Source organism: Phalacrocorax aristotelis, chromosome 20 (genome assembly GCF_949628215.1).
Source record: "Phalacrocorax aristotelis chromosome 20, bGulAri2.1, whole genome shotgun sequence".
NCBI classification, from domain to species: Eukaryota; Metazoa; Chordata; class Aves; order Suliformes; family Phalacrocoracidae; genus Phalacrocorax; species Phalacrocorax aristotelis.
Genome location: NC_134295.1, coordinates 8398340 through 8413331, shown reverse-complemented (window position 1 = coordinate 8413331; position 14992 = coordinate 8398340). Strand labels below are relative to the sequence as shown.

General features: G+C 52.0%; 3 protein-coding genes across 6 annotated transcripts in view; all 3 read left to right on the top strand.

Annotated features, from left to right (window-relative positions):
• Positions 1–5520, top strand: part of LOC142066937 (uncharacterized) — a 328175-nt gene extending 322655 nt beyond the window's left edge. Inside the window, exon 9 of the mRNA XM_075115069.1 lies at positions 595–5520. The gene's annotated coding sequence lies outside the window, so the exon portion shown is untranslated. The remainder of the gene's footprint in view (positions 1–594) is intronic.
• FHL3 (four and a half LIM domains 3) overlaps positions 1–14992 on the top strand; it is a 177640-nt gene that overhangs the window by 97919 nt on the left and 64729 nt on the right. The gene's annotated exons all lie outside the window — the stretch shown is intronic.
• On the top strand, positions 10426–12070 carry POU3F1 (POU class 3 homeobox 1). The gene has a single exon (XM_075114792.1). The coding sequence runs from the start codon at positions 10488–10490 to the stop codon at positions 11616–11618; it is 1131 nt and encodes a 376-aa protein (XP_074970893.1). The 5' UTR covers positions 10426–10487; the 3' UTR covers positions 11619–12070.

Genomic DNA, 14992 nt, shown 5'->3' with positions numbered 1-14992 from the left:
GATATGCTGTGAGACTGAAAGAAAGAGGGGAGGAATTAAAGTGCATAGTCCACTTGAGTTTACACAGGTATCAATTCCATTCTTTAAGAATCTGCTTCAGAGACATGTTTGCAAAGCGTGGTTTCTCTTTGTTTGTGTAGAAATCTGCACACAAAAACTCCTGTGCAAAAATGGTCTGCTTTTCTACTCGCACTTACAAATGGCAAAACTACAAATTGAGCATGGATCGGGGGTGGTGCATGTTAAATTTTCTTCTGAGAGCTTAAAGCTGTGCAGAAACAGCTGAAGCTGAGGTGAGGCACTGCACCCATTGAAAATCTGAGCCTGGGTATTAAACGACCCCGCTGCGAGGTAGTGTTCAGCTAGGGGATTTAAACAATGCTGAACTGCCAAACCACAGTACCCCGAAAGAGAATTTACTAGACAGTAGGAAAGGGATTGACAAATGAAGTAATAAAGATTAAATGTGACATCTGTTTAACCTATTTTTCTTCACTTCCATACTTTGTTATGTATTCTGACTTCTTTAACCAATCTCTTATTGCGAACTCTTCTCTATTTTATGTACACCTTGAACGGCTGGAACACTGCCAGAGGCTTGCAGGCTCTTCCCTCCCCAGTCCACTGCCCTTTCCCGGGGAAGGACAGATGTGCGCATCGGCAGACAAACCTGCATCTGAGCATTTCCTTGCTGTGACCGCCTCTGCAGACCACCGGAGCGGTACCACCTCTGCAGACTACAGCGAGAGTAAAGCAAGCCGCCTGCGCTGCTGCTAAGAATTCTCCTGATGAGGTTCTAGGAAACACTGACCCAGTTAAGTGGGACTGGGAAGAAAGTGTTCAGAGCAGTAGCAAGAAGAGGTGACACATCATTGCACCATGACTCGAGAGAAAGACTGGATCCTGAGGGCCTGTTGACTGCAGTGGGAGTTTGTTGGCCCACAGTGCAGCTAAACAACATACAAGAAATACAAGCTGTGGCACAGATCAGAGCTCAGGTGAGACAGTCCTGTAGCCAGTCTGAGAAGAGCTGGGCCCTTGCCAGTGAGCTACTTGCAACACAAGGAACAAAGAGAAATTTGACTTTGAACTACGCTGTCCTATATCCAGAAGACCAGTTGCATTTTTGTATGCTGTATAAATAATACACTTCTTTTATCACCTCGTACCTATTCCACACCAAATACCTAAGCAATCTGCCTGTGAATAAGAGACCAGCTGCTTATGCATTGTAGAGTGTGTGGCATTATGGCATCAGAACCCTTGCAAAGACATGTCTGTAGCATTGCAGCAGATGATGGCATTTAACTTGTTCTTGTTAACTTGTTCAGGATCCACTCCTGCCTTGTCAGCTGCGCGGCCCAGTATGACACAGGCAGCCTGCATTCAGTCCTCTGACTTCTTTGAAACACAAAAGCTTATGAAAAGGAGATTGAGGGACAGTTCTCTAAGATTTGCCCGCTTAAAACCAGCCTTGTAGAGCTGTGACTTAGCCCATGCTTGTGAAGTCTTCTTTTCTAGAAGCAAAATTGTAAGTGTTGGGAATGATCTGAAGTCTGTCGTTTCAGATGTGATGATCACTCTTTGAAAATCCAATCAATTAAAGTTCAGCTTGGAAGGCAAAAGGCTCAGGGTTCTTCTTTATAGGGAGCAGCAGAATGAATGTTTAAGATAAGAGAGAGGAGCAAGGTTTTGATGGTGACTACAATGTATGGCCACTGGGAGGATGGACACTCGGTCCGTTGTCACTGGGACCAGCAGAAATCGTTCTCTGCAGACAATGCATCACCCCAAGGCAGGTGCTGATGGGGAAGAGGGATGGCGTTCAGAGGGACAGCCCTCCTGGCAGTGGCACTGAGTGTGGCCGTGCTCCAGGCTGGAAGAAGACATGGAATTAATGCCTCCTCCCATCCAAGTCTGTGGAGAGCTTTTTACTGGCGTCAGTGGCAACAGGATCAGAGTAGAGTCTTAAGGCTCTTCCCCTGGAGCTTAGAGGAGTTTAATGGAATAAAGTCTAAGTTGTAATTAATTGGCTTCTGCTTCTCCTGCAGGAAAGAGTTAATGAAGGCAAAGCTTGTCTGGCCAAGGGGCTGGTGCGGCTCCAGTAGAGCTATGACTCACAGATGGAACATCCTGCCAAAGCACCGAGCAGGCTCCTCATCCTCAGCTCCTCCTATCCCAACAGGAATAGTGTGAACTGGTCCAGCATCGTGGCTGGAGAGGTTTGTCCCTTACAGCACCTGCTCTTCCCACTCGGTTCAATACTATTTGTTTGCACAGGAAATCACTGCCTGCCAGATAAGACCTTACACATCTACCTGTATTATGTTGTTTCTAATTTGCGGACCCCACGGTAATCCCATAACAGCTCTCCACAGGACCAACGGAAGGGGAGGTTGACAGAATAATTTAAATGAGTAAGGAAATGGCCAAAGGGAGGACAGAAACAGATAGGCTGCTAGGAAGCAACACACAGGGAGAAGTTACTGGGTGAGTTGGTCAAAGATGAGTCTTGGAACGGACCGGGTTTGGTATTTTCATTGTTGTACTTGGCTCAAAACAAGGAGCGCAGAAATGGAATTCATTGGTGGCATCATCCTTACAGAACAGCCCTTGCTCAGTGACATGCTGTCCCAGGCGTGATCCTCTACCCAAATTGCTCACCGCTTCCCTCTCTCCGGAGAGAGTGAGGCCAGCAAAGAGCCCCCAGCAGCGTGGCGTCTCTGCCGCTGAGTTTCAGCCGGTACTGCCAGTCTGTTGGTGATGCGAGAGCACCGCGAGCGGCGCGGCTCCGAGTGCCAGGCGCGGGCGGGGAGAAGCAGAGGTGGGTCGTCTGAAGGCTGGTGCCTGATTGCTGTTCTCCAGAAGCATGTGACCACCTGAGAAGTGAATTCCATTAAAAATGGATGTTTTCCTGTCTTCTGAACTCATCCTCTGCCTCGGTTATCTAAACAGGGCCGATGACGAGTCACAAAAATTGCAAAAATTATGATAGAGTGACAGTGCAGGCAGAAGATAGGGAGGGCTTTTGGTCTCGACGATGAGCTGAATTATACCACTTTGAATCCAGACTAGCAAAGCATAAATATATGGATTAGCACCAGTATAACAGATCAAAACCTGAGCTGGAGAGTTTAAACAAGGCATAATTTGTAGTAACAACAAAATTACAGGGATTCACCCCTTCACCTCCCAACCCTCACACCTCAGCCTTGCCACAAAGAAAATTTCTGCCTCCCTGTTCTTCTACATCTGTACATTTTTCAAAACATCCTATTTTGGGTAGCCAGCCTAGGAAGCGTGGCCTGTCAGTATTGAAGGACAAGCTCTGGAACTGTATATCGTTAGAGTAATCAACGTGGAGTGGGGAGAATAAAGGAACACACATGTCCAACACCAAATCTGTTTCGAAAATGAAAAAATGAACCATCCTCAGTGCAATTTCCCTTTCTCAGCAATGGGGCTTGCGGGTTGCTAATCTCACTGTAATCACTGCTGGCTGACTCTGAGGGACAAGCACGTGAGAGCTCCTGAGCTTGACCAGCTCCAGGTGTGGTGATTCCTGAGAGCCTGTTACTCACTGCACTTGGTGAAATAACGGCTGCTTCTCCTCCATGTTCGAGTTGATATTAGATTGACAAGATCAAGTGACGGCACAACCGTAGACACCTTTATCTGCTGTATGCATAATCTTTCTCGCTGAACCCCCGCCAAACTCATCCCCAGGTCTTATCTTCTCTAAACTGAGTATTTATTCATGTGGTTGTTTTATGTAAACTGCAAAGAGCCTCATTAAATGGAAACCTTCACTCCAAAGCTCCATTATTAAGGTGGAACAGAGCTCGGAATGCACAGAGCAAAATTACCAATCTTTTGTGTTATTTTGGGAAGAAATGCTGAGGGCATCTGATGCAGTCCGGTGCTGAGCCCTTCTGTTAGCTCTGACCTCGCTCAGGGAACAAGTCTGGCTTTAAGGGGAAGAGCTTTACTGGCTGTTACACAGGAGAGAGTTCCCTAGGGCTGAGGAGAGCAGACCCCTGCTGAAAGAGAAGCTGAGGGCACGCTGGACCCTGCCCTACCCCAGCAAAGCAGAAAAATCCCGTTTGGCTTCTGGAGAAGCACTGGGCCAGGTGGGAAGGCGGCTTGGGCGCGCAGCTGCGCACCGGCTGTCACCCCCGTTGTGCCTTGGCCCTTGGCGCCTGCAGCACCTTTGGAGCTGCCTGACAACCCAGGAGCTTCGGGAGAGGATGAGATTTTGCAGGCAAAACACCTCATCACTTGAATGCTGGCATTCACTGAAGGTAAATACCAACATTTCTGTGATTCCGTGTTCTTATTTATGTTATAAATAAGAGTTTGAAATGAGAGGCACACACACGGTTAAGAACATACAGGCAGTGAAGACATTTCTCTGAGGCTGGAAATTAATTCTGCAGTATTTTCCCTTTCTTAGTTTGACTGATTCCAATATATACTTTACCCAGCCATCAGAACTGCAAAACTGGTGCTTCACCAGACAAGAGTCGTAGCATTTTGTTCCTAAACAATGGACAGTTGCTAAACAGGATAAAATTAAAGAAGGTAACAAATCGGTGTCCAAAATTTGCATTTCTTCTGGAGAATCAGCTTTTCAGGGACAGCTTGTTTTCCACGGTAAAGAACAGCTTTTTTTAATTCAAACCCTTCGGTGACATTAACATGCTTGGTGCAGATCTATACCCTGTCATACTTCTTATCTCAAGGACAGCACCTCCGACAGCAAAATGCCGCATCCATCACATGGGAATATTAGCAAGTGTCCGGTCATCTTGAGTGTGAACAACACGCATGACCCGCTGGCTTCAAGCCAAGTCGGCCGCTTTCTGAACCTGCTGCGTACGTCCCCAAAACATTAGTACAGGCTATTTGTTTTGCTATGGTAGTGGGCACGCATGATTAACCGATATTGTAGTTGTGAAAAAGGCTAGGAAAGCTGAGCGTGACTCGGTGCATCGGCACGCTGCGGTATCACGCACATGCTCAAAATCAGGCTGAGCCGCTGGTAGAGCCATGCGTGTGCAGGTGTTCATGTTTGTGCGCGTGCACAAACACTGTTGGGGTGGACTGGGGGTGTGAGGAAGGCAAGTACATCATCCCCACTGCCTTCTCTGTGTTAAGCTTAAAGATTTTGGTGCGTGTCTGTGGATATGTGTATGTGTACATTTTGCTTCCCTTTGTTTTCTTTGGTACTTTTAATCCCCTGGGGCATATCTCTGAGCTGAAGAACTTTAGAGCTGATATAGCTTTTTAAAGTGGGGATTATGTAAATGCATATTATGGGGCTTTCATAAATAGGGATTATTTGTCGAATACATTTGAGTACTTCCTTTGGAGCCATTAAGGTCTGTTGTGTAAATAGGAATTTAGTGACTGCCTAATCTAAATTTCATTGATTCAATAAAAGATCACAACAGAATTTTTTTGCATGCATTTTGGCCTTGTGAGAACATATTTCTGGACAGTTTTCAAATAATTACAGGATCGTATACGACTAAAGCTAATCACGGTGAGCGTACCTCACACATCTGCATTAACTGCTCCCCACAATTCATTCTCTATTTCTCTTCCTCCCTATTTTTATGGTTAAGATCACTGTTGTCCCAGCCACTAACTTGCTAATTGTCACTCACTAAATTAAGAATTCTGCACGTTTAGATGAGCAAAGCAAAAAGATTTTGCCAAAAGATACAGCCATCCAAGAAGCTGTAAAAATTTATTATCCCTGCTCTAGTCCTAGGTGAAGAACATTTGACAAAATGCTAAAAATTTGGGGAAATGCTGCCTCTCCTCAGGGGACTTTCATGCTTACAGTTTACTCTGAGAAGACTTGACGTTTGGCCTCCTCTCAGCTGACAGATAACGCTGGCATCTTTCCTGGTAGCAGAAATGGTGCAAGGCCACTGATCCAATATTCGATGAGGTTGTTTCAAGCGGTGTCTGAGACGAGGCCTCGTCATTAAGAGCAGCTGGCCTCACTCGGTGCTGAGCTGCAGGAGACCCAGATCCGAGGCACAGTTCCACCCTGACCAGGGGAGCTGCAGAATGCCATGGCTGCTCCCCCCCCGGTGACCCCCGGGTGTTAACGTAGCCCGCAGAGGAAACAGCAGCTCCCCTTCCCACGAGCACCCACCACGTGCTTGGCGCTGGATGACTCCTGAAGAAGCGAGCTTAATCCTGCTCAAAGAGAGACTGTGGCCGAAAAGGACTTTCTCTCTTGATTGAAGATTGTCAGGGCAACCATGGCCATGTTTTCCCACATGGGTGGCTTCCAGGACACACAGTTGCAGGGTGAGAGCCTCTGCCATAACTGTTGTTTGGCACCTGCCATATCTCCTGGACCCAAAGCTCACAGAACCCAGTTTGTCGTCTTTTCTGAAATTGATTTTTGTCTTCTGTGTGGGAGTCTTGTTGACCTAGAGGTAGAAGCATCAATACCTTCATTGTTTTGCCTCAGAAAAGATAGCAGTCCTAACCCCAGGCCAGATTAAAGCCCCTGCAACACATCTGAATTCACTGGGTCAGACAGGATTTGTCCCCCAAGTGAGGACATGACATTGTGTGCTCACTTCACGGGGTGCTAGTAGATATGTCATTCTGCAGTGTAACTCCAGAAGAGCCTTCTGGTCTGTACCAGTGTGGAAGAGGAAGCTGGTGCTGTTCACCCCCAGTAAATCTGGAGCCTGGAGGGGCTCCTCCCCTCCAAGCCCCTCCTGCGCCAGCGCATGGGTTCTCCTACTACACCTGATGGCACTGGGGCGTCAAGCGTTGCAGAGCCTTTTGGCATTGCACACAGGAGCTGAATCTAAACTGGGAGAGAAGTGGAACTGGCATGCCTGTACACCCAGCAGAAACTGATGGGGAGGATTCCTCCAGCTCCTTCAAGACAGGCTTCCAGCCGTGACGTCCTGACACGACACGGCCCCTTGTCGCAGCCCATCCCCAAGCAAGAGAAGCCTGAGCGTCCCTGTTCCCTGGACCCGGTCAGGGGAGCACAGCAGGGGCTGCAGAGCCAGCTTCCCCCTTGCCGCGTGCAGCCGTTCAGGCTCCGCTTCCCTACGTGCTGAGCTTGCCTCGTTATTTCAGTCCTCCCACCAGCCTCATATCCAGCTGCATTAGGCAGGTTTTGATGCTGTCACAGTCACACAGAGAATGAATCATATCGAACATTGCCCATGGAGTTGTTTATTCCTTGAAGAGGGGACGGACTGCATGCCAATATTCCTGGTAAGGCATAATGAAGGAACTAGCTTTTGCTAGGAAACCTGGATGCCCTCCTACAGGGATTTGCTGGATGATGTGGATCTGGAAAAGCTATGTAAAAATAACAACATATATAATAAAAATAATTTTTAAAGAGCAAAGTCACTTTCAACATACTGAAATATTGACAGGGTCTTTCAAACAGCACACCTCCTCAGTAGCTGACCTCAGTGGGGACGGACACCAGGAACACAAATATGCATGTCCAGCTTTTGAAGTTAGCGCTGATATGGACATATCTTAACTCTTTCGGTCCACTTCACTTAGGGTCAGCCCTCTCCTTTGCTTTTACCGCCTTCACATTGTTTTACAGAAGAGATGCTTTGCCACCTGGCTCTCACTTCTGGAGTTGGAGTTGCCGAGGAAGGTGTTAAATGGGAATTTCTCATCTTCCTCAGTTCTTTGCTGTTTCCAGTCGTTAAATTCAACTTCTATTAAGCAAAACAAGCCCAGAGCACAGGCTGTGCACAATGCCTTGGCTTGAAAAGATCGTTTGAGCAGCATAGACCAATACTACTGTGTAAGCAGGCTGTGATGGGGACCTAAGTTATCACACACAATGTGTTTTCTCCTTCAGTGACTTCTGAAATACATAAACAGATAAAAGTTTGAAACACGATCCAGTCCTCAGCCTTTGGAAATGATTCATTTCTATTAATGATTAATTACTGATTTACACACAGCTTATTTTGCATAAAGTTAGAGCTGGGCACATTTATTCATTGTGATTCCCTTAAAAAAGGATATAAATATCAAAAGCAATTGGCTACCAAAAATTTGAATATTATGGCACTGCATCATGGAGAGTTGACATGAATATGAGTCTAGGTCAGAAAAAAATATACAGAAAATGCTTAACCAAGTATGATATTTTACAGCATGTCACTGAATCATCTGAAAGGGTTACATTCATTACAAACGCATGCAGTATTTGCAAAGGATTCCTCAGGAAAAAAAAAAGAGACCATTATTCTCCTAATGAAATATGCTCCATGATCTATGAAACCCATCTCTCCTGCAAAGTCCAGCCTCTTTCTAGGGCTGTATACCTGAAAAGAGATACTGGGTTCAGTGAAAGGAACCAATTACACATCGTTCCACAGCCAAAAATGGACATGTTCAGTCCCAAACTTGCCAGTTTTGGCAAGGACAGCACAAAACCAAGCCTGCCAGCAGCAAGGTATGTCACTCTTTTAGCTGTTCTTTCTGTGATTCAGCAAAACAAGGGCCAGCAGCTCCCCGGTGCCCTGACGTGATGCCTGAGCCCTTGCAATGGGCAGGCACCGATCCTGCTGCTGGCGGCTTGGCCCTCGGCTGCCAAAGGGCAGGAGCTGGGTTGGGTGTTGTCACCCCACCTGCTGCAAGCCTGGAGGAGACAGACCTTTCCAGCCTGGCACGATCCCACCCAACCAGCAGCTCCAGGGGCTGGGCAAAGTGGGAGAGGGGTCCGGTGGGCGCCAGATGGGCGCTATCACAGGGTGGGCACCTCAGTGGGCGTGGGCAGCGCCTTCGCCCTTGCACCCCATGGCACCAGGAGCTTGATTCACCACAGCCTGCAGGGCCCTCACCACACTGGCACGAGGTGGGGAGTGCAAGCAGGGGTTTGCTCTGGGCAGCGCGCTGTGCTGCAGACTCGCTCGCGTGACGTGTTGGGGCAGCCCTGCTCGGTCCCCCCAAGCCCAGACACCAGCTCTCCTGGCTCCATCGTCCCAGCGCGCAGGGCTGGAGTCACCTGAGTTAGGTCGGGGTTTGGTGCACCAGAATGGCAAAGTGCCCTCAATGCAGAGGGAAGGTGTGTAGCACACCTTCTCAGGAAAAGCCTTGCAGACGGCAGCACTTAATGTCCTTAACAGCAGAGAGCCACCCTGCCCAGGCGCCTCCTCTCTACTGGGAGAGCGCAGGGCATCTGTGTGCGGCCATTGACATGTTACACTCGTACACATATTGATCCGACGGTTCATTGTTCACCCAAGCCCTTGGCAAAGGTCACTGTCTCTGCTCCCATTTTACAAATGGGAGCACAGAGGCGAAGATTAATTTTCAGAAGTGATTAATGTTCCCAGTGCCCATCCTCATTTGCTTTGGGACTCAAGCCCCAAATAAAGTCTGGAGCTGGGTTAATTAAGGTGTCCCTTGCCCCTCTCCCAGCACTGCCAGACACGTCCATTGCTTGTTGTCATTGTCTTTTCCCACAAACTCCTCCACCCTTTATCCTGTGCCAACCCTCAAACCGGCTCAGAGACTTGCCTCTGAGGCTGCTTCCAAGACCCACATTTCCCATGACGCCCAAACGATCTCAGATCCTCATTTCTTGGCCCTCGGTGCTTTGTCCTAGGGGGTGTTCGGGAAGGAGCTCCCACCTCCCCAGGGTCCGGGAGCCAGAGTTTTACCAAGACGTTAAATCAGGGCTTTTAACGCCCGAGGAGCTCTCGATTACCGCGGGTTCGCTGGCCGAGGACCAGCGGCTACTCCTGGGCAGCCGCGGCAGGAGGCCGCGTTCCCCGCCTGCTTTGCAGCAGCCCAACACCGCGGGGCAGAGGGGACAGAGAGGCCCCCCGAGACCTGCCCGGTGCCCTGCCGGTCTGTGGGGCACGGAGGCAGTGGGGCAGAGCCCTGCACAGTCGGGCAGGCACCGCGGCGTGCCGGGCCGTCAGTGCCTGGCCGGACCGCGCCAGGCCGGGCCGGGCCGGGCCGAGCCGGGCCGGGGCGGGGCGGGCTGGGGCGGGGCGGGCCGAGCCGGGCCGGGCCGTGCCGGGCCGCCAGTGCCACCGGGCCGGGCCGGGCCCTCGGGGCCGCCGCCGCCCCGAGCACGTGTCCCCGACCCGCCGCCGCCCCGGCCCCGCGCCTCCGCGCCCGCCGCTGGCCCACGTGGCCGATCGCAGCTCGGCATGAATGAACCGCCCTCCTCCAATCGGCGGCCGCCCCGCCGGCGGGCGCACGCGGGCTCCCCCGCCGAGCGCCTCCGCCGGCCAATCCCGCGGCAGCGGCCGCCCCGCCGTCCGGCCAATGGCGGCGGGGAGCGCAGGGCGGCGCCCCCCGCGCCGGCGGCGCCCTATGGCGGAGCGGCGCGGGCCGCCGCCGCCGGCGGGCGGGCCAATGGGGCGCGGGGGCGGGGCCGGCGCGCGGCGGCCCGGCGCCCCGGCGCGCGGCTCTAAAGCGCGGCGCGGGGCGGCGCGGCGCAGACGGCCATGGCCGCCACCGCGCAGTACCTGCCGCGCAGCGCCGCGCTGATGCACCCCGACGGGGATCGGCTGCACCAGGGCACCACGTACCGCGAGGTGCAGAAGATGATGCACCACGAGTACCTGCAGGGGCTGGCCCCCGCCGCCGGGCACGCCGTCGGGCTGGCGCACCACCAGTGGCTGCCCAGCGCCGGCACGGACTGGGGCAGCGGCGGGGGCGGCGGGGGCGCGCACCTGCCGCCCGCCGAGCACGCCAAGGGCGGCCCGCCGGGGCCCCGCGAGGAGCTGTCCGCCGCCGCCGCCGCCGCCTTCCACCACCGCCCGCACCTGGTGCACCAGCCGGCGGCGGCGGCGGGCGGGGCGGCGGGCGGCTGGGCGCAGGGCGGCGCGCACCACCTGCCGCCCATGTCGCCGCCGTCGGGGCAGCCGCTGCTCTACGCGCAGCCCTACGCGGGCCTCAACGGGATGCTGGGCCCGCCGGCGCCCGCGCTGCACCACGGGCTGCGCGACCCGCTGGGCGCCGAGGAGGCTGGTGCGCACGAGCTGGCGGCCTCGCCGCCGCCGCTGGGGCCGCCCGAGCCGTCGGACGAGGACGCGCCCAGCTCCGACGACCTGGAGCAGTTCGCCAAGCAGTTCAAGCAGCGGCGGATCAAGCTGGGCTTCACGCAGGCCGACGTGGGGCTGGCGCTGGGCACCCTCTACGGGAACGTCTTCTCGCAGACGACCATCTGCCGGTTCGAGGCGCTGCAGTTGAGCTTCAAGAACATGTGCAAGCTGAAGCCGCTGCTCAACAAGTGGCTGGAGGAGACGGACTCCAGCACGGGCAGCCCCACCAACCTGGACAAGATCGCGGCGCAGGGCCGGAAGCGCAAGAAGCGCACCTCCATCGAGGTGGGCGTCAAGGGCGCCCTGGAGAACCACTTCCTCAAGTGCCCCAAGCCCTCGGCGCACGAGATCACCTCCCTGGCGGACTCCCTGCAGCTGGAGAAGGAGGTGGTGCGGGTCTGGTTCTGCAACCGGCGGCAGAAGGAGAAGCGCATGACGCCGGCCGGGGTCCCGCACCCCCCCATGGAGGACGTTTACGCACAGGCGGACACGTCGCCGCTGCACCACGCGCTGCCCGGCGCCGTGCCGTGACTGCCCGGCCCCGCCGCGGCCCCGACGGCGGCGGCGCGGGCGCGGGCGGCGGGAGACGCGCTTTAATTTATTCCTCAGACTGGCCCGGCCCGGCCCCGCGCCCCGCGCTGTATTTATTCGCGCCGGAGCCGCCCGCGGCCGCAGCAGCAGTAGCCAAAGGTTTGCGATCTCTAATTTATTCCCTTCCTCGCGCGGCCGCCGGGGCGGCGGCGCCCCCGGCCCGGGCTCGCCCGGAGGACGCTTCGGTATCGCTTCCCGGCCCGTCTCTATTTATTTTCTAACCGTGCGCGGAGCTCTCTCCCTCCCGTTGGTGGGTTCGGTCCGGTCCATCCCCCTTGGGTTTCGGTTTTTGTTTGTATCTTTATTGCAAAACCAATGTAGACTGCGAGGGTACGTTTCTATTTATGTTATAGTAAATATTTTATTACTTACATAAACCATTTACCCAGGAACCGGTCTCGTGTGGTCTTTGCGGGCTGCGGGCCCGGCCGGAGGAGCCCGGTGCTCGGGGCTGCGGCCGGGGCTCGCTGCCCTCCCGCGCCCCCCGCGGAGCCCGCCGCCCCCCCGGGCCCGGTACCTGCGCCCCGGGGACGCTCCGTCGCTGCGCGTTCGCGCCGCGTCCTGCCCGCAGCCGTGGGAGCGGCCGAAACCCCCGCCTCGGAGCGTGCGAGCGCTGGCCAAGTCTCGCAGCTTCGTGGCCGAGGTGCTGCGATGTTTTACTGCTCCTAACGTAACTTTTCGCGGTCTGCAGCGCGCGCACAAAGCACCCGAAACGTAACTTTCTTCCCGCTTGTCGCAGAAGTAATAAATGTGCACTAGCAGAGCTAAGAAGATTCCTTCTTTCCAACCATGCGCTTGGGTTTTCTGATGACGCCGGTTTTCCATTTCAGGGTTTCGTGCCCTAATATTTTGTGGTTACGTGAAGAAAGGCTGAAGATTTAGTTAGTGCGTTCTCTGTCTCTAGAAGTCGGCTTGCATCTCTCCTTTAAACCTCTTCTCTTTCAGCAGACGTCAAGAAAAGTCGTGTGTGAGGATTGTGTTTGCCTTTGCAGGTCCTTTGATTCCTGCGGTGTTTTGTGTGTTGGGAGAACTTTTGCAACATGCCTATGCAGAGCTCTTGCGCTGATGAAATAGTCGAAATCCGGTAGTAAAGCACCAAATTCTTCCTTTTTATTTGACAGAGAACTTACCAATGTTCTTGAACATCTGGCACTTGCTAGTTTCCCTGCTTGACTCTTGGTACAAATTATGTGCTGTGAAAACAGCAGGCTTAAAAGGGATTTTTCTAGTAATAGCACTGCATCCCGAATAGGAATTCGTATATAATTGTTTTATATATATATAGAAAATTTTTTTAACATATCAAATGTAACTTACACTTGAAAATTGATACATGAAAATTCTTGTCTTCACTGCGGTTTTATTCTGTTGCATTTTGTGCCTTTGGGGGTGTGTATAAGCAACAATGCATTTGCAATGGATAATGTTATAAATTATCACATTCTCAATGTCTTAAAATGTAGCTATTCTACATCAGCTAATACAAAACTATTGAGTTCTCGTTCAAAATTCTAGTAAACTGGCTTCTGAGATTTTAAAATAAAGTCACTTTGAGCAGTTACTTTATTAAATACTATGTTTGATGCTCCTAAGTATGTAAAGGAATGGTTCACTTTGGTACAAATAAGCTAGCAAATGCTGCAGTTTACTGTATTCCTAACTTTCCTTGGCATGCAAAGCATAAGAAATCTCACTTAAAGGATTCAATGTGCATTGTATGTTTTGCCAGCTTTTGTTACAGGCTTAGCTTCCTTTTTTTGTAACGTAACTGGCTTTTATAGAAAAGCACAGAATTGAGGGGCTGTTGTAGAAATCCTGAATTCCAAAAGTTTTGTTGTATTTACTGTTTTCTCACTTCTAAATAGCTGAGCATACGCAGCCGCTTAGATGATACACTCCAGTAAAAAAAAGTAAAGGAGCAGGGTGATTCAGGGGTTTGAGTCAATGTATGATGAAAGCAGGTAAATTAATTTTCAACTCTGAAAATCTTGCCTTAGCTACTCGTTTGTGTCTTACACATGTACTGTTGTGCTTCATGTTTGCAGCCTTTACTTAAGAATTTCTGTGTGATAGCCGGGCTTTAAGGGGAGAAGAAACAAAATCAGAAATGAACAAAAGAGGGTTTATTTTTTAAAGGAAACAAACTCTTGTTTGCATTGAATTATTAATTGTACTGCTTTTCTATACCAGGAGTGACTTCAGTAGCCTCTTCGCTCTGAGCTAACCTGGCTGGCAAACTGTATTTGTATTGATACGTAGAAGGGAAGGGTCAGTTTTCACATTGCGTTCTCGTAATGGATGAGATGTGCTATGAGTGCTGGGGAGGACGAGCACCCTTGGGTTGTTCGGTTTGTCAGATTGTATAAGGCGCTGGCAGCCCCACCGCATTAGCTCTTCCATGCTGTTGAGCAGCAAAAATAAAATACACTTTATATATCTTATTTCTGCAGTGCCGCAGTGCTTAGCCATTTTAAAAATCAAATGCCCCAAAGGTTTGCCTCTCTTGGAAGAACTTGTTAGTTTTCTTGGTCAAGGATTAAATACCGATTACTGGAGGGAGGCTTGATTTTTTTTTTTTTTTTTTAAAATTTATTTTTTTGGTGGTGGTGCTGTCTCACTAAAGTGAGAGTATGAGCTCATACTACTACATCAGGAGTAAAGCACCCGAAGGTAGGACTGTGATGTTGGTACATTAAAGAAAAGCAGATGTACAAATAGTTATTTAACAATGCACAGACAAATAGTAGCATATGCAAAGTAGGAAGTGTGGATAAGGAAAAGGCGTTACGCGCATTACCAGTATTAGAGGGGTTTAGGTCTGCGCTGATGGGAAACCCTTCCTTGCAACCCAGGGACAGAGGGAGCTGCAGGAGCAGCTGGGCAGTGCCTGGCCCCAGCAGATGCTCTTCAGAGCAGCGTCGCTTTTGCACTCGCTTTCGGGCTGCGGTTAGTCCTTGGCTAGCATCGGGCTGTGCTGGCCTCGCTCGGGGCAGGCGCCCTCCTGCAGCGTGCCGTCGCCTTGCGGGCGGCTGGCGTGACCTGTTCGCCTTGCCCACGCGGGGTCCCGCCCGCGCACTGGGAGCCTGGGCCTGGCCGCTGGAGCGGGGCGTCGCGTCTCGGGCTGCTGAGGTGAGGTGAGGTAGCGGCCAAGGGGTCTCGACGTGTCCCTGGTGTGAGCTCAGCCCTTCGCTCATGCTCACGGAAAGGCACAAGGCTGTGCCGTGGCTTCTGTGCGCTTCACCCTTGCTGGGAGCAGAGCAGCCTGCCTGCGCCCCCCAGGTACGCGGGAGGGCAGCTCCCCTTGCCAAATGCTG

Coding starts and splice junctions, on each gene's coding strand:
- POU3F1 (XM_075114792.1), top strand. CDS start 10,488: ATGGCCGCCACCGCGCAGTACCTGCCGCGCAGCGCCGCGCTGATGCAC.